Here is a 25,148-nt window from a genome sequence, read left to right on the forward strand (position 1 = left end):
CCTAATGGTATGGTTTTTCTAAGTAGCGTAAGCTTGTATTTAGATAGTAAGTTGGGCTAGACAGGTAACAATATGCCAAGGCAGTGTACCTACCTCGGTAGGAAGTATATAGTAACTCATGAAGATTTTCATTTTAAATTCAGCATGTCGTATTTTTGATCATAGAAAGTAGAATTTCGAAAGAATCAAAACGTATCCTCATTAATATTTTCTTACCAGTTTTGGTACATTATTATAACTTATGCGTTCAAAGTCAATCTTTGAATCCTACCCAAAGATGATTTCGCATATCTTTCTAATAATACTCTCAGACTCGATATTTCGGCCTAGTCCTCCTCGTGTGCCTCCGTGCTCACATATCTTCAACTTTAGTGCGAATCGTGGTTCGAAACGCGAAAATATAGGCTCGAGAGCCGTGCTAGACGCGCCCCGTCTATCTTTATATGTTAGTATATAGGTACCTAGGTATCTTTATAGATTCTATCTGCGTCTATGATTTATTACTAGAACTCTGTGTGGATTATGGGCAGGAACTCTAGTCAAACTGATAGAGATCAAACTTACCACGTACTATACATGAGCATGTTTTATAGACTTTTTATTTTTCTTATGAACTCGAGTTTTCGCCTGAACCATTTTAACGCTGCCAGCAGCAACGTTGGATATCTTTATAGGTGTAGCAAGCTGGACTTTATTGCTTGACGAAGGACATGGCGAGGCTGGCATACGCAGCCGCCGTGTCCTATTCCCAAGCCCTGAATTAGCATTGGCATTATCTGATTCGGATCAATTTTTCCTACCTTCACTGTCCTTTTCCACTTGGCGGCGACTCTTTTCCGTGACGCGATTGTTCGTGACTTGACGCGGGCGCGCACCATTACGTGCATCATCAGATGAGAGAGCTATCATTGACTTCAAGCTGGATATTCTTGGCGGCATTTTATGGAATTATTTGGGAACTATTATGCTATAATCCGCCCTAAGAGACAACTAGAAAATTTGGGTGTCGACTCTATCCCTTGTATATGAAAAGGGTGAGATTTGCAGCATGGCAAAGGATCATTAATATTTCATGAATATTTAAATAAACACCTCCAGCAAATGAATGTATAACTCTATGTACATTCCGATAACCGCCTATGGAATACTGTCGTCATGAACGGATGATCATTCTAGTACATTGGGGTTGAATAGGGGCATATGAAGAGGTGCATTTGTACCAAATATGATGTCTCTAGGCGTTGCACTGGGTAAAGATTGGGCGTAACCGTCTTGGTAAAAGCTCACCGCCCGAAAACAGATCTACACCCATCAAATTAAATAGACCCGCTCTACCACTCTAGAACATTGATGACTATTAGTCTCAATACGAAGAGCTTCTTAAAGCATATGGAATATAATTGATATTAGGATATATGGTGAATAAGTATTCGGTCGTATTCAAGATGTGCATCTAACTACTTCGTATCCCACAACAATTGCTGCGCACTAAGTATAATTAGAATAGCCTTTGAAGATGGAGATGAAGATAACAGTGCAATACTTGCAGTATTAGTTGTTTAATTCATTGTAATCGGTAGCTTTTTGTAAAATGCATTTAACGGGGGTTTCCTTTCGAAGGTGCACTGCAGATCTTATTCGGAGTTTTATTTTGGTAGTGGGATATTAGGCGCCTCTTTTCGCCGACCTGTTACAAAGCCACGGAACGGCCACGGACAAAGAGGATTTTCGGCCGAGAATATTGTGTGCGCTACGGCACGCAGTAAGCCGGACCCTCGGTGTAATCCTTGCCACCAGACACCAGCTGGTGAGATCCTTTGCATTTCTGTCAGCTAATAGACTAAGCACACGATATAATAATACATAACCATTTACAACCCTCCAAAGCGAGTAGTCTATGTTATGAACACATTAATTCACCTTGAATTATACCTATTCTCCAATAATACTATCTAAAAACCACAATAATGAAATTGATTATTTCAGGAGCCACAGGCTTCGTAGCCAATGAAATCATACGACAGAGTTTAAGCAGGACCGAGATCACATCTATCGTGGCCCTAGCTCGCAAGCCGGTATCAATTCCTGAGAAGCTTCTACCGAACGCATCCCCTTCCAAGCTTAAAAGTGTCGTCATAAAAGATTACGATCATTATCCTGAAGAAGTCAAAAATGAATTTGCCGGAGCTGCGGCCTGCATATGGTAGAGAATTCTTTGATTTTCTCGTCATGGCGGAGATTAGCCATATATCCGGGTAAGATCGCTAACAGGACTTTACCTAGGACTGTCGCTATCACGCCGTCAAAATCAAAGATGTACGATTTTGAGGAAGTCAAGCGCATCTGTCAGACATCCACAATCGTAGGTTTTAAGGCTATACATGAGTCTGGTGTCTCGAAGCCGTTTCGATTCCTTTATATGAGTGGTGCAGCGGCGGAACGTGACCCGGAAAAGGCCGTACGGTTTCAGCCACAGTATTCATACATGCGAGTAAGGAAAGACAACGAACCAACTATACAGTTTAAAGCTGATTGAAGAAATATAGGGAGAGACTGAAAACCAGGTTCTTGCATTGGCAGCTGAGCTCGATGGAGTTGAAGCCAGTGTCGCAAAGCCAGGTTATATTACTGCACCTGGCGAAATTATAAAGTCTATTACCGGCACTATGATAAAACTTATTGTTGGTATCCCTAGCATTAGTGTCGTAGACCTTGCGACTGCTATGCTGGATCAGGTCATAAATGGGTTTGAGAAAGACCCGTTGATGCCCGAAGATCTGATCAGGATTGCCAAGGCACATCAGCAAGTTTCCGAATAATAGTTGAACTTGGAGATAAAAGTACAGTGCAAGATGTTGGTGAGGTTATTATATGCTCTTCTATTACGGAGGGAATATTAGGAGTAATAGATAAGAGAAACGGATCTTAAGTTCGTTGCCACCCCTTTCTTTAATAATATAGGCCTAGATGTCTAGAAGTATCACATGCTTTCAACTAACTACCGCATAAGGTAGTTTGTCAATTCAGGATATACTATCTCAATTAAGAACTTAAAGTCTTCTTGGATTAAAATGAATGCCATTCGCCTACTAACATCTAGGAACTATTTTACTATCTCGATAACTGTTATTGAAAAGGACGATCTACCCCAGATTAATAGCTACCAATTATTCACAGGGGTAAGTATCCAGGTACTTCTAGTTCTACAAGACATACCGCAGCCAAGCCACAGACTTATAAACCTTTCCAAGGAAGAGAGTGCGGGCATGGAGGGTAAGTTTAGAGAAGCGGGCACCTATGTTCTGCTATTACCCCTTTAGGCCAAAGCGTCCTTAGGTCTAGATCCCCGTGTCGCATTTTAATATCTGCAAAGAGCTCGTAGGGAGGAACCCGAACGGCGATGTCATCACACAATTTTCCCGCTTATTCTTCCGGAGCCGGGAATGTCTTTGGCCATGGGAGGTATTGGGGTATTGGCAACGGCACTTCCACCTACGCGCCAATTAAAAAGATATACTTATTACTAACGAGACCTATTACAGATAAGTGAAGATCTAGCGGACACTTCTTGCATCTTGGGCTCGACTCTATAGCAAAAGCACATCGATAGATTTGTCTACATCTGGAAATAGAAGCCTAAGCATGCATTCCCGTCTCTTAAGTGTTGGCATTGCAGTCCTTGGGGCTTTACTGCCTCAAGCCGCCGCCCAATATGAGTGTAACCGGACGTATATACAGTCATTCGCAGACAGCTACGTTGAGGCACACGAGAATGGACAGCTAAACCGCCTGGAAAATATCGCCGACAACTTCACGTACGTGGAGAACAACAAGACGGCGGAGATCACCAGCGGCATCTTCAATAACGCGCTCAAGATCGCGCACCGCCACACTATCGTCGACACCATCGATTGTTCCTCCTTCACAGAGCTCATCATAACGCACAACGTCTCGGGCGAACCAGCCCCCTATGTCATCGGTGCGCAGATCCGCCACAGCCCGGGCGATCTGAGCTGCTACCTCATGGACTTGATCGTGTCCACGACCGGGTCGTGGCTCTTCAACTCCACGAAGACGCTAGAATACGCGTCTAAGGAGAACTGGACCCTCATCGAAGAGGATAAACGCCCCTCGCGCGAAACCCTCAAAAACGCTGCCGACGCTTACCTGGACATGTGGAGCAACAGTACTGCCGAAGCCGCTGTACCGTGGGGTCAGCCGTGCGATCGCCTTGAGGGCAGCGTATACACGGGCAGCGGGCTTCCCACGGACTCGTGCAAAGTCGGGATTCCTTCGAACCATAACCAGGCGCCTAACTCGCACCGCCGCTACGTCATCGATCCTACCTACGGCTCTATCAGCGTGTTCTGCATCTTCGAACACCTAAGCAACGCGCCCGACAGCCACGAGTTCCGCCTCGAGAACGGCAAGCTGCGGTTTGTTCATACCATCACGCTTGCCAACAGCGGTTTCTTCGAAGCTGGAGAGCCTGTGGCGCAGCCGATCGTGCGGTATAGGAAACGGGGAGGGGCACGTCGAGCCGCAGCAATAGGCTCGTCGGATCGTGTCTAGGGTTTATGTACAGGGGTTGCTTTAGGCATCGATATGACGAAGGGCGATTAGATTAGGTAGGGTTGAGGATCCTAATTCGAAGCCCCTATATGGTGGTCATTGTAGCTTCCACGGGATAGGTTTCCATAGGCTAGGTTAACCCAAGAATAAAACTTAGATGAATAGGATTTCACGGAGAATCTAAGCTGTCAGGTTAGGATTCAATGACATAAGTGCTCTCCTATGAATACCTACCTATGCCATTATAACAAATTTATAAAATCACTTGATACGTCAGTCCAGTGGCTTTTTTATAATTATATATGTATTAATTCAACGCACTATCCTATTCGTACAATAAGCTAAGCAAGCCACAATACTCGTCGAGGTTCAAGAACATAACAAATGTTCTGGTATTGCTCAAACGATATTGGTTTTCCAGGTCTGTCTTCCCTCCTGCTACCTTCCTTCCTGTACTCTGCCCGTATTGGCTGGTGGCGGAAATGCGCATAGGCTTCTCCGAAACAACAATATTAGACATTAGGAACCGCAGACTTTGCGATCTTCTCGGCATCAATAGCCATCCGTATCCGGCAGTGGAACGGCTCAATAACGAAAGGAAATAGTAAAAGAAATCGAAAAGGAGAATGGAGGAGAGGCAGTAGTTGAGTCAATAATCCTCTCCTATTAGAATCTCCTAACAGGCACATTGCAAAGTCTTTTTTTTCTTGGTTTTTTGTTTTTCGTGTTTTTTTTTGTCTTTTTTTCGAGTTTTGTCTTAGAAAAGAAAAGTCGGGGTTGATCTCCAGGTCCGAATCGACAAGTATTGATTTGTGTATGCGAATTGTCGGTATGGGGCTGGCATCGATAGTTGAACGTTCGAATATCGTCAAGCTACGATATATTACATTTGTATTAGCTAACCCTTCTTTCAATTACTTGAACCTAGCGTTGATCATGAGGTACTTACGAAGTATTAAAGATCCTTGGAAAACTACTGGGTTCCTGGACCGGACAAGCTAAGATTGGGGTGTGTCCCCTAAGCTATTGTGTCCAGCACTTCATATCATCCGTGTGGATCTGAATTCATTCCGTTTCGTGAATATCCCTTTCGCCCTTTGCCTGTAGCCAAGCCCAGTAATGGCTTGGTCCCAATTAAGCGCGTATTGTCGTCGTAGTCGGGGCCTTCGAACACGTTCTATCTCAATCATAAAGGGTTCAGAACGGTTGATCATGTATAGTAGCATCCCCCTAGACGCGATATTTGTATTCCAATTCGGTGCGAATTGCAATAGGGAAATACGTTTAATTCCCCAGTAATACGACGGCAGCTGTTGGTCATCTTGTTTGCCTGAATTGAGAATATTGTCCGCTCGATGACGTATATGGAGTTCATCAACCAGTACCTGATTGATCATTGGCATCCAAGGTATAGATAGCACTTTTTGTTCGAAGTCTATCTCTATTCCGTCCACTATATAAGGAGAGTTAGTCATTGCTTTCATTAAAAGAGCCTCATGAGTACATACGCTTAGGGTCACTGCACGCCACTTCTGGAATCGTTACAAGGTGAAATTTCTCGCCAAGAGCGGCTTCCTGGGGATTCAATGTCTGTGTAGTCCAATAACTAAAATATCTCTCAGCTCGACCCGATACCTTGAAAATTGCGTTATTCTTGTCTTCTGAAAGTCGGTCAAACTTCATGGTATACTCGAATGAGTTGACGTGGAGACTAATAGTGGTCGTGTTGAGATATCTCTGCCGAACAACTTTTTCTATCTCCTCCTTCCATGCTCGGTTAACCAAGCGGAACGAACACCAAGCCTCCGGCAGTTGTCCATCTGTGACCATTTGGATTATCGAAAGTTGGACCTCCGGAGGCAGGAAAGGCAATTCCGGTTCGGAGGCTTCTACCGACTCCATTGGGATGGTGGTAATCTCTTGAGGATTGTTCGAGGCCATGGTGGCGAGAATTCGAAGAATGATAAAGGTAAAGGAATGATAAAAGTAAGGGAAGGTTGTAATGAAGTCTTGCAAATGGCAAACTTCTACATACAAGGCGAGAGCAACAGAAGAAGTGACCTGGTTGGTTCCTGTACAAATAAGAAGTATCGTGGGGAATTTTTGTAGTTTGTGCCACTAACAACACTTCAAAATGGAAAGAGGCAGTGGCCAGGTGCCATGAAGTAAGTGCATGGGCAGAGAAGAGCTGTTTTGTGGACAAATCTAATGTGTTCTTGTGCCTGTTGCCGTGCCTGTTGCCATACTGTCTGGAAACTTGATTGTCAAGAATATTCCTGTTAGCAATGTCTCCTACCATGCTGCCATGGCGATTTCATTCATGAATTCTCCGCTTTTGATAGCTTATGATGGTGCATAAATTGCCATGGTCGAAATCGACATTAGTACCTGTTACTTTATGAACCAGTTTTATTGACAAAAATAAGGACTGTCATAGCTCCTATGATACTTTAGATGGGATATAAGCTTCAGTATTATCTCCTAATATGATCTATACAGAGCTCACTGACGCAGTACCTAATTATCTAGTTAAATTTTTGCACTTCTGCGTCCAAGCTAATAGCATAAATAAATCGTAAAAAGGCCCCAAGCAAATCGATCAAGATTCAGCTATGTTTATGACTTGATAAACAATCACCCTAAAGAACCAATACAGCACAGGCCTTGTGATAATCCTTTACCTAGAGAGCTGGTGTCCTTGCGTATTTATAGTTGGACTTTAGGTCTAGTCAGAAATAAGTATTAAAAATGAGCAAAGCCGCATCATGCCGTTCATAGCTCAGACGATTTATGTATGGTAAAAGCATGTAACTCGTATGAGAGCAGCTAACTTGGTAGAACAACTGTTATATTAAGAGTTAAGACGTATTGTGTAGTAACGTATTTATTCGTCTTATGAATCTGCCATAAAATTGATCCTCTTCTATTTTACCACCTAGGTAATCACTCGTATTTCACACTCAGACGCATTTGTTTAAAAATCTTCCCACAAAACGCGTTACTACCATAGGTACTAGGGAGGTTGACATGAGCTTTTGTGAGAAAAATGAGAAAATGTTTAAAATTGTTAAGACTAAACCGGTTTTTTCTTTTTCTAAAAAAGTGGTTGTTATAAACCTATCTTAGGAGCGCCATAGGGTTAATGATTTCTGTTGTGCTTTATTTGTAAGGCCCATGAAATATACCAGAACCGTTTTAGATCATAAGGAGAGAATACGCACCTAAAGACATCGATTTGGCGCATAAACTTGTGAATAGCTGTAATCGAAACTCAGGGCTGGCGGCTTAGTGCTTCATTCAGGTTGACATTAGAATCCCAGCGTCTCACTCCCGGAATAATTTGCAAATGAAAAAGAGAGAAAAGAAATGTTCAAAAACATTGACAAAAAGAAACACATATCCTGCCCTTGAGATTCGAACCCAAGCCTGGGACCCCTTACGGGCTTAGATTATTAGTCTACATAAGTGTCAACCGCTGTGTTACCACTATACCAGGGCAAGTATCACTTGTTAGAAACGATGGTGCAATTGTAATTTATAAAGATAACTTTAAGCCGGCTCATTAAACTTTAAAGTTAAGCAATTTCACTAAAAACAATGCTTAATTTACCAGTTTAAATATGGTAGAAACCTGTTGCTTCTGTTAAACATATAGCAACAATTACAGTTTGCGATTAGCAGGTGCGTAAAGTGATTCCCAAAGGAATATATATGATATCCCCGGTGTCGTCAAGCCTGCCCTGATCTAAGTATTATCTTATGCTAATATATTTCCTATCTGTTATTACTATTTATTCCTAGGTAGCTAAAGAACATTTAAATACTTATTGCACAGCGGAAATTGATTTCAATAGATAAAATGGTTAAATCATGGCATTTTTGTTGTGCTAGATAGCTTTATTCTCATCCCAGCCTCAATATTTACCCAGTCAAGCACAGCATTTTGCTTACCGATTTAATCCCAACACTTATTTATCCCCCTTTTCTGTATCTATAAGATATTGACTACCTACCTAAATATCCAAGTCATAGGTATCATTTGATTTGATTTGATTTAACAAAGTCTCGGGAACCTCTATGCCCATATTTGACCGACTTAATTATAGCTAAGATTGATCATGAAATTATTGGCCAGCAATAAACGAGGATGTCGGAGTAACCGAATCGTGAGATTGTCACGTGGTAACTTACAGAGGAGGGAACCAGTGACACAAGGATTCAGCCATCGTTCTGGAATCTGGAACGGAAAGCCGGGGTTGCGCCACATTTGTGGTGCCGATCTAAGCTAAACGGTCTCGGCCTTTAAGGTTCTGCCCCGGTGCGTTTTTTCGGAATGGAAGGTTGTCCGTGGGGAAGAGGCCACCTGCACCTACCATAGTACATACATACAATGAGGCTGTGCAAAAGCAAAAGCCGTTTTTCGCTTCATTTTCGCTTTTGTAATTCAAACTTTCATTTTACTTCAGTGTAAGTAACCGAGGCATCTATATCTAACTGTTCACTTGTATTTACTTATGTTGACATATTTACGATTCTTTATTAGGTAGGTTTCAATACATGACATTAGCGCCTGGGCCCTGGGCATAGCCAACCTCTTGCATACATATATACATAGGACTTATCATGCAGTGGTGATTTTGCTCTCCACTATTGACGGCATTGCATGGGCACTGTCCAACAACGTCCAACAAAATGATTCCAGATAAGCAAGTAAACAAGCTATATCATTTGACAATGCTGAATCAATGTCTGAGACGTTGATATAGAATTTATTTGTTTCGCCTAACGTTATTAGTTGATGATCACAAAAGGTAGGCAAGTGACTCCGGCTGTACGGTCATGATGGAGTACCAGGTATACAAGGGTAAGCCGAAGGCGTCTGCTGTGTAAGAGGAGTTCCCGAGCAGTACCTGCATTATATTCCTTCAAAATTTAATTGTCCCATATGAACATTACTACTTGCCTACTTAGAAGGATGTCATATTATAAATTAATTACCTTGGGATATAAGTCCCGAGGCAAACAGCATGCTTTATCGCTGGCAGCAAGCACAATAAGTTGCATCGAAGTTACTTACATAGCCCGAATAGTTAATTCATCACATGAAATTCATATTAATTCCCAGCCAAGATACTACAAGGTTATCATCCTTAATACGTTGTTAGATTTGAATAATAGCGAGGCTTATGGATGTTTAGCCGTGGCCAACTATGTAATATGGTACGAATTCTTACACAGCACTTAGAACGGCAATGTGAGGTATGTACCTCCTAAAGTATCCTTGATAATAAGGTTAACTCTCTTGGCTGTGCTTTACGAAACTTATTACTTGGCTATTATTCAATGCTATGATGATGGCTTAGCAGCATTGAAAAATGTTAATAGGTAGGTACCTAGGCTGTTAAGTTGACGATATCTAAACACTTGACCTTACCCAGTGATACGTACTATGTATTATACATACGCGTTGAGATGATTCCATACGACGCTGCGGTCGGTGGTGGATACACGCCTAGGTCTGTTAAGTCTGCTAAGTCTGCTAAGTCTACGTACTAAGTGGTGCATAGCCGCCCCCTGTCACTAGTGCACAAACACCGGAAAGCCTTTGGGTCAAGATAACTAAATCGATTTAATAGGTTGATATGGACTAGCGCTAGGTATGGAGTGGGGTAAGGTAGGGATGTCAAGGTTTAACTGTGTGGCACTGTAACCTAGTAATCCACTGAGGCGGCTCAGCGTCTCTTTCGCCCAAATTCCAAACGATCCGAGAATCTACCACTTTATTACCACTTTATCACTTAACAAGCATTAACTCGATTCCACCGCTTCCACTTGCGCAGCCACTACCGAGATTCTATACATATTCCACTACACCTCCTCCTCTTTTCCTTTCCTTTCTCTTCCTACAACAACATCTCACCAGAAAACTTAATATACTACACCGAGAACCCTTCACTTAGAAGAGAAATATCTTTTTATTAGCGATTATCTCGCTAATCTTGAACATTCACGAATCGAACACTCTACTCTACGTTGGAACCAACTAGTGTTTGGAAATTATCACAACATGTCCGGGTCTCAATCACCGACTTCTACCCCCTCCTCGCCGGCGCGGCCCCTCATGGAGCGGCGTGGGTCATCTAGATCTCTATCTCTAGATTTCTCCAGTCTGCCGCCATTAACGCAGCCAACGCCACCCACAAACACTCTACTTATTACCAACTTAAACGACACCGAAATATTCCGTCCTGACAACCTACAAACACTTCGTGAGCTCATTCAAGGGACTGCACCGATATATACTTGGTCTCCATTAAAATCATTTCGCCGTATAATAGTATCTTTCTTCGACGAGCAAGCTGCTATTAGGGTACGGTCAGTATGGGACGGTGAAGCAATCATGGGAGAGCGGTGCCGAGTCTACTTTGGACAACCTACTCCTCTTGATCTCCACAAGGACGATCGGCTGCAGCTTCCCGATGCCGGCAAGTTGTTTTTTATCAGCCCGCCTCCCTCACCGCCTCATGGCTGGGAGATGAAGCTGGAGGACGCACCGAACAAGCAAGTTCACGCCGATGACTTAGCAGAGGCCTTAGCGAAATTACGTCACCAAGCAGCTCCCGCAGACGTTTCTCCGATCTCTCCGGTTGAGTCTGGACCTACCACATTTAAGAGCAGGAGCAGAAGTAGCACCTTAATCTACCACCCTGATGAGCATGGTGGCAGTCCGAATCTACCAGCTATTTCGGTGGACGATATGACAGATGAACCTACAGAATTAGGACTTGGCCAAGGTGGAAATACGCCCCCGATAAAGACACATACGGCCCGGCCGCCTGTTGAGCTTATGGGATAGGAAATATGTTGTATACGACTTATAGTTGGGTAGGGGTTAAAACGATCACTTTTCCCTAGCAGTTCTGGTAGTATGGCGTTACGGATGGGCAGGTTATCATTGGGTCTTGAGTCTAGAGTCTGGGTTGATATCCACATTCACCACAGCATAACATCGCCTACGAAGGGGCATAGCATTGGTATGTCGAGCAATAGGCACGTTGATGGGACAGATTATATTAGCTGTCCAGAAGGTAGATTTTAAAGCGAAAAATGCAGAGGAGTTGAAAGCGCATTCATATTATACAATATTCGTTAGTTAGTTTATAAAACTACATAGCCTGGTATCAATATTAAGTGTATATACGTGTTTATCAATGTCAAAAATATTGCAAAGTTCCTTGACCACTGCTTCCGTAAACGAGATCATGCAGCCTCACGAGCCCTCACGACTCTACCCGTAGGATTCGAATATAATACACATCCAGTATTTCTCATTTCGCACTGAATCCTTCAGGCCAAAGTAAAATCCCGAACCAAAGCCGATGACCGCAAGGTTGACCCGACAACGCACAAAATGCCTAAAGAGCGACGCCACGCCAGAAGAAGATTTGGAGGAATAGGAGTGGTTGTTATCCCGTATCTATACGTGACTTGCCTTACCAGCTAACGAAATACTTCTCATCTAATAAGTATCCATCCATCTTACAATTTTAGCATAACACCACAAAGAAATAATACAGACGATGGTAGCGGAAATAAGTAGCGAGATCAGCGCCGCGCGTTCGGTTCTTCCCGGCGCCCTCGGCCTCCCCTCTTGCGGCGGCGCCGAACCACGCGCGGTTGTCGTTCGGTTCAATGAAGGTATGTACTTGAAGTTAAACTTGGTTGTGTAACCCAGCGCACCTTTGGACTTGTTCTGTAGTAATACATTATACAGGGCCGTACGGGCTAGCTATAATATCGAAAATGATTATGATTATTAGTTAGTAAGCGGTGTCTATCGCGGTCGTTGATGCAGATACGCGGGATAAGGGGGATAAGCAGTGCGGAGGCGCAGATCACTTGATCGCATATATCCTTGCTGTAGAAGGATGACATCGAAGAAAGGATTATACACTTGAATAGCGTGGGTTTGCTATAGGTATAATGGCTTGGATGGTGGGAAGCGAAGTGGGACTATGAGAACACAGCCCCCATCACGAGATTGGAGTGAGCTTTAAGAGCACATGTGTAGATCAACTCACGTTAATGTTCCGTTCGTCTAAATAGCTAATACTTCGGTTGACATAGCTAAGCGTGGCAAAGAGAATGCACTGCCCAACCACGAGGGCGGTGTAGTACAGACTCGGCTCCTCGATCTCTAGCTCCCTTGATAGCTCCCGTCCGTTGAGCCAGTACGTCTGGGCACACAGGAATTCCCTCGGGGCATATGTCGGCGGTTGGTCCTGGAGGCCGGAGATGATGTTGTTGGCGAGGGTTGCAGACGCCTTGCTGGGCTTGATTTCTGCCACCCACAGCGACTCCATCATGCGCCGCGCTGACTCTGGCGTAGACATCCAGTCGTGAGGCGTGCCCATCAGATAAGCCACGTATCGCCAGAGCGCGAGGTAATCGGCGATTTCTTGTTTCCGTAACCATATGCCTTGTCGTGGAAGCCCCATCCATATCAGGGCGGTGGAAAACGTATTGATAGTACCGATGCAGTCGAGGTCGTTGATCGGTACGCCGTACATCTTCATGTCGTAGTACCCAGGCTCCTTCTTAGCCATATGCATAATGCGCCGGCGTACCGCCGCGTGGAGCAGTCGGACTCTAATCGAATCTGCAAAACCATCGCCGCCCGGTTTTATAGATTCTAGGTTGTAGGTTACATTCAGGGTATGCTGTGTGGTTTCTAGCAGGCGCTGTCTGACAGCGTCCACACTGAAACCTCCAGTACGGTCCAGAGTCTCGACAGTTCGCCCGCTCCCCATTCCGCCTAGCAGGGATAGGAATGTCAACTAAGCCTACATATTAACAAATATTTAACAGTTAGCTAAAGAGAAATTTTTGGCTTACGGTTGTTATAGCAGGCGCTCCATAGCGATAAAATACTTTCTGTCCCCTTTTTATTTGCTCCCAGTCGACCCAGTCTGGAATGGTATTGACCTCCCTCCATAATCTGCCAATTTTGTCATCGGTAAAAGCGTGCTCTTGAAGCAACTCATAGAGATCCCGTTTGGCTTTCTTTTTTCCTGGTACGCTATTTGCGTTCTCGGAAGGCTTTATTTTGCAAGACAAGGACCGGATCTTATTTAACTTGTCGAGAGCCTCCGTAGAAACTGTGTCATACGTATGTATCAAGGGTTCCAGATCTTCTGCTGTAAAGTGCTTTGGTGTCCAGTTGATTTTAAGACCCCAATATTCTCGCCAGCCATAATTATTACTTTTCGTATTATTGTTTGTAGTCACCATGATAAGTCTTTTCTACCAGGCTAAGATATAATCATAATCAAATTTTTTGGATTACGAAATTGAAATATTTTGACCTCGTAGGGTGATAAAGGTATCAAAATGAATGATCAATATAAGAGAATCCTATACAAGTATCTTATGTAGTATACTGATATCATCTAACTAGAGAAGCCGTGGTATTAATGCTGGGAATGATGTTAATTGGTTAAAGTTTTCTAGTGCTAGCCGAATGGAAGTAATCTCTTTGTATATATACCATCGCTTATGTAGATACTACAAAAAAGTCAAAATCCCATCATTATCATAGCTATCAAACCTGACGTTGTTGAGTAAAGGGGGACGAGTCAAGCATGTACCTATGTACCATGTATTTCTATACCCCACAATACCCACATAACCTTAAAATAAATGGGACAAGCACATGGAAGGCCCGTGCTTTCTGAGCCCTGCAGAACAATTTCTAACTTGGAAGGCTAACCAAAAAAAAATAAAAATAAAAAAATATTAATCTTTCATCTCAGCCTTCTATTCCCCCGCCGCAAATCAACTATTCAGCACCTGGAGGAATATGATGAGTTGCTCGTGTCGCACGACATCTTTAAAGATTTTCGTACAAAGTCTCACGGAACTTCGAATATCTAATTCTGCTAGGCAAATCCAACCGCAATATTCGAGAGTCGGTAACTTTCGGTCACGGTTCACCTTTGCTAGACCTTATAGTGTCACCGCAGCCTTAAGCTTCCCACGAAAAGTATTGCAAGGACGGGCCTCGCATTCACTAGACACCGATAAGCCCTCGAAAGTCGCACCACAAAAACGGTCGGACGATGCTACGGTAGAGGAGCCCGATGTACCAGTACTTAATGTCTCTGCAGACATTTTAGATCGGGCGAAAAGTGAAGGTGCAATTCTTGACTTCACCCCCGAATCTATCGACGCCCTCGTTTCCAACTTAGACAACCCACAAACCGGTGCCCCTGGCCGGCGAGACAAACATGCCCAGTCTGACTCCCGTCGCGAGTCGAAATCGGACTCTACACCACCCGTCGAGACCAAGAGGTTGAAAAGACTGAAGATTATGAAGGATGAGCCCAAGGCATCTACGTTACCACCCATTAAGAAGGAACCATGGAAGATACAAAAAGAAATCCTCAAGGAGAAATTCCCAGAGGGTTGGCAGCCGCGCAAGCGGCTGTCGCCAGATGCCCTCGAAGGCATCCGGGCGTTGCACGCGCAATTCCCGGAGGACTACACGACGGAAGTTCTGGCGAACAAGTTCATGGTATCGCCGGAGGCCATCCGGCGTATTCTCAGGACTAAGTGGATGCCCACGCCCGAGGAGGAGATAGACCGCCAGCAGCGCTGGTTCAACCGCGGCAAAAACATCTGGAGCCAGATGGCTGCGCTGGGCAAGAAGCCGCCTCGCAAGTGGCGTCGCGAGGGCATTGTTAGAGATCCTTCCTGGAATAGGCCGAGGGGACCCCGGACGCAGCCTCCGAGGCAGTCGAGGAAGTATAGAGGGTTTGAGTAATTACCTTGCTGGAGGAATGGAATGGGAATACCCGTATATTACGCCACTCGAATAATGGAAATATAGCTCGCATTCGAATTATATCATAGTGATGGCTCTATATGATATATGGCCTTATCGTGAATACGTGGATGTCAGTGGGGGGTGGGAAGTACCATATTAAAATAAACCATAAAACATTCACGTCAAAACACGAATACCTCAATAGTGTTTTCGTATTGTTTGTTGTACAGACATTAAGATCTTCGCACTGAGATTTGGGAGTCTATTGGATGCCCACTATTCTCAAAGGTTTGTTCGGATACATACTCCATCTTGACAATGGGGCTGGCGGATTGTAAATCTCTATGCATTATGCAAAGAATAGACAATGCCTATGTAAGTAATTATCATGTAACTATGTATAAAGAGCAGATCATCAATGCGTCCCCCGTTTCTTATGGTTGCTAGTTAGCTGTGAATACCTTTCTAAATATCTGAGGATAACTAATCCAAAGCCTGCATGATAATAACATGGGGTTGAAGTTAGTTTGACTACCTGTTATTGTATTCTGTTATTTTTACAATATAGTTAATAGTTATCAATATTTTAGTTGTTAGTTATTAAATATCAAGATTTCGTTACGCAAAGGTATAAAAGCCCGAACATATAGAATTAAAATTTGTCTTGCAATCAGTGATTGAATCCTAACATACGCCATTTACTTTAAAAAAAAATTAAAAACTTCCGTCTTTGCCATGATAATCTACATATGTTGTTGAAAATGTGTGTACTTGCATTGATTAAGCGGATGGGGGGTATCGAAAAGCTTACTTAAAACGAGTGATACTGCTACCAAACCTCGGGGAGCTTCATGGGGCCCTTGTCATTTCCTACTTCATCGGTTGGATCGGTTTTGCGGCCGTGCGTTGCTGCATTGCCGAACGCGGTCTATCTAGGTTTGGCATCCTGGTACCACGAGACATGTACGAATCCGTAAGTTGCACGATAACGGTCTTTTTATTCTAGAAACCCGACACTTTTTACTTTCTATTTTTATTTTTACTCGAGTATGTTCCGACTTGGAGATATTCTATTCTTAAGATAGGTATGTCAAAGTATTATGTAATTATGATATACGAATATCTATTTATGGGGCATACAAAGAGGTATTGTTAAGACAAGTAAGGTAATGTAGGTATCTAAGGTAGCTTTGGTCAAAAGAGAAAAGAAAAAAAGAACAAGAAAAAAAAAGAGCATTAATGAAGTTGATGTGATATCCCTGTCAAGTTGCAGCCTCACGGAGCTGTATGCGGATTAGGCGAACAACGGTATGTACATCAATACATATAATAACCTCTTAGGGAACTCGTCACACCAAAAGTAGTTAGATGATCCGCAAAATTTCAGGAACAAGCCAATCATATTAGTTTCTCGGTTTCTCCCCGTTAACACCAACTTATTAACCCCAGTCGACTCGCTCTTGCTGAACTATGAAAAAAAAAAAAAGAAGACAACCTAATAAATCCACATTAAAGAAAGGTCGGGGGGTTGGGTTTCCACTTTCTATGTTCACTTTGTATGTTCAAGACCCAAAATTCTCACCTTTACACCTCAATATTTCCAATCACTAGATGTCCAATTTATTTTTGAAAGGACCGACCTGCATCAATGGTCATTCTTTATAGACTTTCTTGACACTAGGTGCCAAGTTGTCGGATTTAATAGGGCACTTACATACGCTAATACAGAATTTGATGCTTCGTTGGCTTTGTTCAATCTCCATCTTTCCATCTCAGCTTACATGCAGCCCTAAAAAGACTTCCTTAGCTATTTGCTATTTTCTTTTCACGTCACTGTAAGTCATGGGGTGACAATGACTCGCCGTGTAGCTTCCAATTGACATTGTTATAGCATTTAACCCTTTCAACTTTCCCTCGTCTTTCCTAATATATATCATATCCCCTTATCTATTCCATCCGCCAAGGAATAATAAAAATAAAATCACCTCTTTTTTTTTCTTCCCTTTTCCTCCTTGCTGTCTATGTTTTAGACTATCTGTGTGTGCTGTTAGCTATCTGCGCCATCTCATATTTTCCTTATCCACAAGACCCTCCCCCATGACACCTCACCGCATAGAAATTTCCAGCACCATCAATATTACTTGAAAGAAGAAGAAAAAGAAGACGTCTCTAAACTGGACTTCTTGTCAGCCCTATATAGCATCCTTCTAGGAAAATCAATGGAAAGAAGATGGCATCCACTCCTTCAAACCGGTTGAAATTGACCCCGTCAAATTCACCTTTTGTTCCACACCCTATTCGATCTCCTCATCGCAGCAAAGCCTCCATAGATCCTCGCCTTTCTTTGAAGCGCGTTGTCGGTACCACCTGTGCCGCGCCCACAGGTTTTGATACCGTACGTTCTTCGTTTGCATACATCGCCGGCGGAGCTGTAGTTGTAGTCGACGTCAACGGGGCTGAATATACCCAACGTTTCTACCGAGCCCGCCCTTCTGCAGTTCCTGTTTACAGTACGCCTCCGCTTCCTTACTCTCCATCGGCACCGAACCAAACTCCAAAGGCGAACGATAGCCGGAATAGGTCTTCATTGCGAGAATCAACACACAGCTCCCTTGATTGGTCCGAATCCCCCACGTCATCGAAGACGTGGACCAGTCGAGAGCGGATCAAGGCCGCAACGTGTTTAGCTCTAAGCAAAGAGGGGAGGTTCCTAGCTGTTGGCGAAACTGGCTATGCTCCCCGGGTGCTCATTTTCAGCCTGGAAGATAACTCGTCGGATACCCCACTCGTCTCCATCAGCGAGCATGCGCATGGGGTTAAGGCCGTTGCTTGGTCCCCTGATTCGAAATACTTGGCCTCTCTCGGAACTGCACACGATGGCTTCATCTACATTTGGAAAATAGACACTAAAACTGGTGCTGCACAGCTGTTTCAACAAAACAGATGCACATCTTTTATCCGCGGCATGGTATGGGTGGGCAATAATCTAATCACTTTAGGCGTACGTCATGTAAAAGTGTGGAAGGTTGAAGAGGGCCAATCGGTATCTCCTATGAAACAGAAGTTTACCGGAGATTCGAGCTCGACCAATCAGCAGCATCAAAAGACGTTACTTGGTCGGAATGTTATACTTAATAACATGATAGAAGCGACTTTTTCGTGTGGTGCTGCTATCGACGATACGAAGGCCATCATCTGCTCAGAGACGGGCGATGTATGTCTCTTCGACGACACAGATAAGCAGATGAAGTTGACCAATGTCCTCGAAAGTGGATTTGTGACGACTTGCGTGGCTATCCGTGGAAATATCGCTTACCTCGGTGGTAAATCGGGAAACCTAGCAACCATCGACTTGGCATCTTTCGTGAAATGTGATCAGAATGCCCTTCGCACAAACATTGGCTCGTTTGCGGGCCTCTTTGCTATAGGATTTCTGGAAGAAAATATGGTAACAGTTGATGCCAAGCGCTCTATCCACATCTGGGGATTTGATAAGGTCACAGACACCTTAGACCTGGAAACTCCCCCTATACCAATGCCAGGACATCAAGAGTCGATTCTAGGTGTCGAAGCTCTTCGCCGCCCGACTGGATTGGATGCCGATTTCTTCAGTTGGTCGGCATCTGGCCAAGTCATACTATGGGATGTCGAGGGTAAAATCAAATGTTCTTTTCAGGTACCACTTGAAGAGGCAAATTTTGAAGAGGAGCCTGATCTGGTTAATCAGTTGAATCTAGTACGAGCTACCGAGGGTGGCAAGTACTTTGTTACGGGTGACAAGCTGGGAATTGTTAAGATCATCGACTTCGCAACCCTGAAATGCGTGTCAACTATGAAAGCCCACGCTTCAGATTGCCAGTTTATCACTACATTTGAGGACAAATCCAAGTTTATCATTGCAACCTGTGGTCGTGATCGTACAGCACAGTTATTCCACAGGACGACTACTGGAGAGTTCAAACATTTTCAAACCCTTGAATTCGCTACTAGGGTTGTTCAAGTGCTCGTTCCATCAGCAGATAAAGTGATAACTTGTTCCTTGGACAGGACGTTGCAAGTCCACGACCTCGTAGAGAAAGATGGCGACCCAGATGTTATGGCGGCTATCCTCACTAAAACTCTACCCTTGAAAGCTTCTCCGTCATCTATGACAATGGGCGCGGATGAGAAATCAGTGCTTGTCTCTCTACTGGACCGAACTATGAGTATATTTGACCTGGAGAGTGGAAAGCTTGCAAATTCATTTAAATGTATCGACGAAAGCGGAATCGAACCTGTAGTTTTGGATTCTCTTACTGCTCGGCCGGCTGTTGACAGAGAACCTACGTTCGTTATAGGCGTCTCAAACACGGATAAATCGATTAGAATCTATGATGCTCAAACGGGGTCTTTCTTAGACCGCGAATGGGGACATACGGAGGCTATAAATGGCGTGACTTTAGTCGAAGAGGAGGATGGTAAGCTTAAGGTGGTAAGTGTTGGATCAGACGGTACTCTTATGGTCTGGGAAATGGACCTACAAGATCCGGCGTGGGGCGCCGCCACTCGCGAGCTATCTCTTGCTAAGGATAACTCCGTTGTTTCTCGACCTACTCTTCGACGTGTTCTCTCTAAAGCCGAGCTTGCGGAATTTCAACGATCCTCTCCCTCGGCGGGTCGACGATCGCCTCCAAGAACTCTCGCCAAGAAGAGATCAGCATACAATCTAGCTTCTACGCCGTCATCAAAAACACCTACCGCTACACCTCAAGCATGTCCCGCGTTAGCAATTTCTGGAGACACTCCAACCAGGCGGCCGTCAACAGATAGCCGGTACTGTAGCCCACCATCTAGCCCAAAGGCTAGAGTAAAGAGACAACCATCCCTACCAACTCTCAACTCTACGAAAACTAAGAGCAATAACAACTTGAGAGGATATGGAACCCTTACTATGGCTACAGAGCAGGCATGCCGAACGCTCCGAGCCTACCGAAGGAAACTAGCTTCCACAGATCCTATTAGTCAGGATGTCTTGGCTGAAATAGATCAGGAACTTCGCCTTACCTCTGTCGCTTTAGGCGATAGAGCCACGCGAAGTAAGGCCATAAGCGAGACTATGCTAAGCGGCCTCTTAGACCAATACTCGGAGCGCTTAGTTGCTCTGCTAGACGAAAAGCTTCGAGTTGGCTACAGAGGATCATCGGACCAAGAGCCGGATTCGCCGGGGATTTTACCGGGAAAACGACCCGGTTCATCCGGGGGAGAGTCCAGTGCCGGGTCGGCATAGTTACGATATTCATTGTATAATGTGTATTAGCCGTATTTTACATTAGAAAGTACGCAGCATTAAGAGTAGGGAAGGAGAAAGATTGTGGGTCTTCAGAGACCTAAGGCGTTAGGTCTTATTCGTTCTTTTTTTTTGTAAGGAAACGTCCAGGGGAGAGACGTTCCAGGATGGGTACTATAAGGGATATCAGAGGGCTCTTCTATCTGCCTACCGAGTCCATAAAATGACTTCCTAACATGATACCACTTGACAGGAGAAAAACTACGGGAGTTATAGGGCACAAGTGCCGCGGCTGCGCGCTCGGAAGGGGAAGGAAGGAGGGAAGGAAGGGGATTACTTATTGTTATTGTTACTTGAGATGAAGTTGCTTTGTTTAGATGCATCAATTGAATTTTGCCTACCTACCTTAGGTACCTAACGTAGTAGGTTCGTTTTGTTTACAACATCCTCTCTTTTGATTCTAGTTAACTACCTATTATTATTTCATGAGCTTGAATAATAAGGGCCAACTTTAGCAATTACTAATATTACGACAATAGATTGGGATAGTTACGTCGGCTATGTAGTATGTATAATAGGGGATAGGGGATAGGAGAGAGAAATAATCACGAATAGAAATGATAACATCCTTCCTATTTCGTACAGAGGTATAATTGGTAGGTACCTATGGTATGGTATAAATATAATACATAATTCAACAAGGAGCCCCCCCCCCCATTCGATTACTTCTATCAGCGGATCGACGAAGACTTACAACTCCTATTTTACTTACCACTTACCCCATATCTCCCTCTCCCACTTCTTACTTGACGTTACGTACCTCATCTTATCTCATCTCATCTCATCTATTCAACTCAGACCTAACTATTCATTCATCGAAAAGCCAAAGTTCGTAAGAACATGTTGTCTCTCTCTTCATTGTTTTCGTTTCGTCCTGTCTTCGCTTATCCTATATTCTCTCGACTCGTCACGGTACCTCCTAGCACCCCCCTCCCCCCTCTCTCTCTCGTCTTGCTTTGGCTCATCTACTTTTTCTAATCCATACACTAACTAGACCCGGGCATACGTACAGTACACAATACGGCTCAAATGCCACCCACCATTTCCCTCCTTCCTTCTTTCATCTCATGTAAATAATCATGCAAGTAAAAATAGTAAATTAATTACACCGTGAGCCCTTCCTCCTGCGCCTGGTCCCTTTCCAGCCGCTCGAGGCCATTGCACACGGCACCGTAGACCCTCAGCGGGACTGCGACCTCGAAGCTCTCGCAGTCGAGCGTCTCCGCAGCGACTAGAACGAGGCCTCCGCGGTCGTCGCGCGAGATCTCCTCTAGTAAGGGGTGCGAACCATCGCCCTCCCCGAAGTCCAAGTCCCGGTCTTTGTTTGAAGAGGGGACGACGAACTCGATTCTGATCTTCCACTCGAGGCTCAGACCACTGGTGACGAACTCGGGGGTTGCGCCGATGGGTATCGTGGGGTTGAACACAACGCGCCGCGCAAACAGCGTCGCTTCGCTCGAGCTGCCGTATACTTTGCGAGTAACCCTGTGCACACTAGCCTCGCTGCGCAGCGCGAGCGTTGGCTCGACGCGCTCGGCTGTCTCGAGGGCCGCGTGGATGGCGTAGCAGGGAATCTCGGCTCCGGTGAAGTCGATTGCCATACTTACCGACTCTCCGAGCTTGTAAGCAGGGCGCGCAAGCATCACAACACCGACACGTCGGCCATTCCGAGCTATCTCGAAGCGATTACTGCTTTGTCCCGACTCAGAGGAGAGATTTGATCTAAGAATAGCAAAGTCTATCGCATCTTTCGCCGAGGCCGACTCTTCATAAGCAGAGGCACGACGGGATTGAGGGGCTGTAGCAGTTGGAGATAGAAGCCCGAGGCCTCGATGAGGTCGTTCGAGCAGTTCATCGACATAATGGAGAAATCCATTGTAGGTCGACTCCGGCTGCTCGAGCTTACTCCTTTTCGTATGAATAGGGGGTTTGTCAAGCGGCTGCACTTTCGCCATGTCGCGAAGAATGATGTACGGATTAAGTAGATCATGGCCAAGAATCTCACCATGGCTATTAACGCTCCCAAGAACGCGGAACGGAACTTCGACTGATCGTACTTGCTGTTCTTTGGTACCGCCGGGTCTCTGGGTACCAATTACTAGGCTGTACGATATCTTCATCGCCTTCCCTCGGTGTGTTGGGGGCAGTCCTTTCGGTAGTTTGAACGTATACTCATAAGTCTTGCTCTCACCAGGGGCGAGTTGTAAATCTACGAATAAGATGGATTGCGGCGTTGATAACAGCGGGATAGACTTGGAGCTCGTAACACCTCGCATCTGCTTAATGCTGCTGAGTTCTCCACCGCCTAGAAGCTCCCCAATAGAGCTTCCGAGACTACTCCACCCAAAACCAGTTAGTAGTCCACCGCTACTCCTTCTCGAATTTTCGATGCCAATAACACCGCCTCCCTGTCCCCCTAGGACAGCCTTTCGTTTAACTGCTTCGAAGGGCCCTAGATTAATGAGCGATCCGTCGAGAGTGAAGGAGCCCTGAACTTGAGCAAAGCCCATCATCAACGATTCCGGAAGCCGCACGTGGCTAATACTCGATAGAGCAGAGGGTCGCCGTAGATGAGCAGGTCTCCGTCCAGGATGTAACGGTTGCGTTACATACTCGGATGCCAGCGTCTCAGACGAGTTGTTGCTAAGTGAATAGAACTCGCCACTACTCCTAGGAGTCCCACCAGCAACGCTCGTCGTAGATAATATTCGCGCCACAGGAGCGGCTTGTTCGGTGATGGTAGGTATCAAGTCCTTTGAACGTACGGGGAGGGTCATACCTCCGCTCGCTGCTGACAAGGGCGCTGTCAAGTAATCCACTGGTTGTGTTGTGGGTGAAATAGAGCCAGCTTCTGTCGGTTTTGGTGAGGGTATCATAGGAAATTTGAAATCTGGAATTATGCCCGGGCTCCTCTTAGGTAGGTGTGAACCCATAACACCGGGCGTGTTTGGGACAGTCGTGACTCCTGATGTACGGCTAAAGCCATGCTTAGATGGGGGGAAAGAGTGATTAAATACTGGCGAAGATTCCGAGCCAAAAGGTCGTCTCGGTAATGCAGCTGACTGTGGACCGTTCATCAACCCGCCCCTCGGTGATATCTGTAAACTAGCAGACCTTCCATGACCACGGGACGACCGTTGGTGTCGTGCGGGAGATATATTTCCATGAGATTGTTCTTCTATCGTAGCGGCCGATCCTATCGATACTATAGAAAGGGACCGCTGATGGGTGTGACCGGGTCGCTGCGGTGGGGGTTGTTGCTGTTGTGGAGGGGTCCACTGTTGAGGTGGTCCTCTTAAGCGCGAACTATTTGAAGGAACGGTGAGAGATAAAGTAGAACGGTGTCCTCGTGTAGGCGCAGGGGGTGTCAATCCATTATTGGGTTTCGATCTTGGACTTAGTAGAGGCGAGGGTTGTCTCGATCGTTCAGTAAGAGGGTATTGTGTCTGTTGGTGAATCGGTACTGGTTGGTTCGGGCCAGGAGCGATATTCTTGAAAGTTATATGACATTTGATATCCTCGCCAGCGAAAACAGTCTGGTCATTCCAGGTTATAAATACTCGAATGTTGCTTAATCCTCCTTCAGACGGCATGATGACACTCCTTCCAATTGGAGGAGAGAACTCATGTATAGGGCCGCATTGTCGTCGTCATATGGTTAAGAATTGAAGGTGGGCGACCCTAGGTAATGGGAGAGCCAGGTTATCACCAGTCGATATGTTCAAAATCCGGGATGACGATATCGAAGTGGTAGGATAGAAGCTCGAGCTGATAGCAAATCGGTGTTTTAGAGGTGTTAACTTAGTTGAGTGAGATCTAACTATTAGTTATATTAAGTTGAAAGCTTCGGGGCAGTAATTAGTTGAGTGAATTTGAGTAAAGTTAATTAAGTTGGAAGAATAGAAAAAGCAATTCACAATGTCGCAACAATAGAAGGAATGCGGTTAAGACAGCCGAGGGCGCCAGGGATGATAGATGTAGATGATGCGTCAATGGGTTCTTAGTAGATTGGTACATACCTCATAGTAGATCAATCAGGCCAGGCAATGCACTTACCCCTGCATATCGGTTATGGTAAAACTTAACCCCGGAAATCACTCAAGCCGGGCCTGTACCTGCTGTACCTGCTGTACCTACTGCACCTACTGTACCTGCTGCACCTACTACACCCCTTAAGCTCTTAGCTCTTAGCTCTTAACCTAGCTCTTTTACCGTACTTGGTAACACTTTACTTAACTGACCAATCAGAATCACTTAAAGGGACAACGAGATAATAGTCTCACGATTCACGGGAAGAGCAGACAGCAAAATGTATAAATTTATATTTTACCGTCTATTAAGTTACTAATTCAATAGTAATATCTTAGATACTTCCTCTAAGTAACAGGTAACTATATAAAAATACCTATCAAGAGAAAGTCGTTC

At 44.8% G+C, this 25,148-nt stretch overlaps 7 protein-coding genes across 8 annotated transcripts; 5 read left to right on the forward strand and 2 right to left on the reverse strand.

Annotated features, from left to right (window-relative positions):
• Window positions 1-1,967: 1,967 nt before the first annotated feature.
• GL218_00060 (putative nucleoside-diphosphate-sugar epimerase protein) lies at window positions 1,968-2,819 on the forward strand (the record flags this gene model as incomplete). The annotated part of the gene is made up of 3 exons (XM_033576469.1): window positions 1,968-2,203; window positions 2,284-2,491; window positions 2,547-2,819. 3 exons carry the CDS (start codon window positions 1,968-1,970, stop codon window positions 2,817-2,819), a joined length of 717 nt encoding a protein of 238 aa, XP_033442159.1.
• Window positions 2,820-3,642: 823 nt separating this feature from the next.
• GL218_00061 (uncharacterized protein) lies at window positions 3,643-4,572 on the forward strand (the record flags this gene model as incomplete). Its single annotated transcript, XM_033576470.1, has 1 exon — window positions 3,643-4,572. One exon carries the CDS (start codon window positions 3,643-3,645, stop codon window positions 4,570-4,572), a length of 930 nt encoding a protein of 309 aa, XP_033442160.1.
• Window positions 4,573-10,639: 6,067 nt separating this feature from the next.
• Window positions 10,640-11,428, forward strand: GL218_00062 (uncharacterized protein; the record flags this gene model as incomplete). The annotated part of the gene is made up of 1 exon (XM_033576471.1): window positions 10,640-11,428. The coding sequence occupies one exon, from the start codon at window positions 10,640-10,642 to the stop codon at window positions 11,426-11,428; it is 789 nt and encodes a 262-aa protein (XP_033442157.1).
• Window positions 11,429-12,091: 663 nt separating this feature from the next.
• GL218_00063 (uncharacterized protein) lies at window positions 12,092-13,863 on the reverse strand (the record flags this gene model as incomplete). The annotated part of the gene is made up of 3 exons (XM_033576472.1): window positions 12,092-12,361; window positions 12,654-13,409; window positions 13,468-13,863. The coding sequence occupies 3 exons, from the start codon at window positions 13,861-13,863 to the stop codon at window positions 12,092-12,094; spliced, it is 1,422 nt and encodes a 473-aa protein (XP_033442158.1).
• Window positions 13,864-14,431: 568 nt separating this feature from the next.
• GL218_00064 (Required for respiratory growth protein 9, mitochondrial) lies at window positions 14,432-15,394 on the forward strand (the record flags this gene model as incomplete). The annotated part of the gene is made up of 1 exon (XM_033576473.1): window positions 14,432-15,394. One exon carries the CDS (start codon window positions 14,432-14,434, stop codon window positions 15,392-15,394), a length of 963 nt encoding a protein of 320 aa, XP_033441955.1.
• A 2,233-nt stretch (window positions 15,395-17,627) lies between these two features.
• GL218_00065 (Mitogen-activated protein kinase-binding protein 1) lies at window positions 17,628-20,663 on the forward strand (the record flags this gene model as incomplete). Its single annotated transcript, XM_033576474.1, has 1 exon — window positions 17,628-20,663. The coding sequence occupies one exon, from the start codon at window positions 17,628-17,630 to the stop codon at window positions 20,661-20,663; it is 3,036 nt and encodes a 1,011-aa protein (XP_033442165.1).
• A 1,163-nt stretch (window positions 20,664-21,826) lies between these two features.
• On the reverse strand, window positions 21,827-24,316 carry GL218_00066 (uncharacterized protein; the record flags this gene model as incomplete). Of its 2 annotated transcripts, none has more annotated exons than XM_033576476.1 (1): window positions 21,827-24,316. In XM_033576476.1, one exon carries the CDS (start codon window positions 24,314-24,316, stop codon window positions 21,827-21,829), a length of 2,490 nt encoding a protein of 829 aa, XP_033442162.1. The 2 variants fall into 2 exon arrangements, with proteins under 2 accessions (XP_033442162.1, XP_033442161.1); XM_033576475.1 differs by having other exon boundaries at window positions 21,827-23,599.
• Between the last annotated feature and the right edge of the window lie 832 nt (window positions 24,317-25,148).

The sequence above is a fragment of the Daldinia childiae genome, assembly GCF_008694065.1.
Source record: "Daldinia childiae strain JS-1345 chromosome Unknown Scaffold1, whole genome shotgun sequence".
NCBI lineage: Eukaryota > Fungi > Ascomycota > Sordariomycetes > Xylariales > Hypoxylaceae > Daldinia > Daldinia childiae.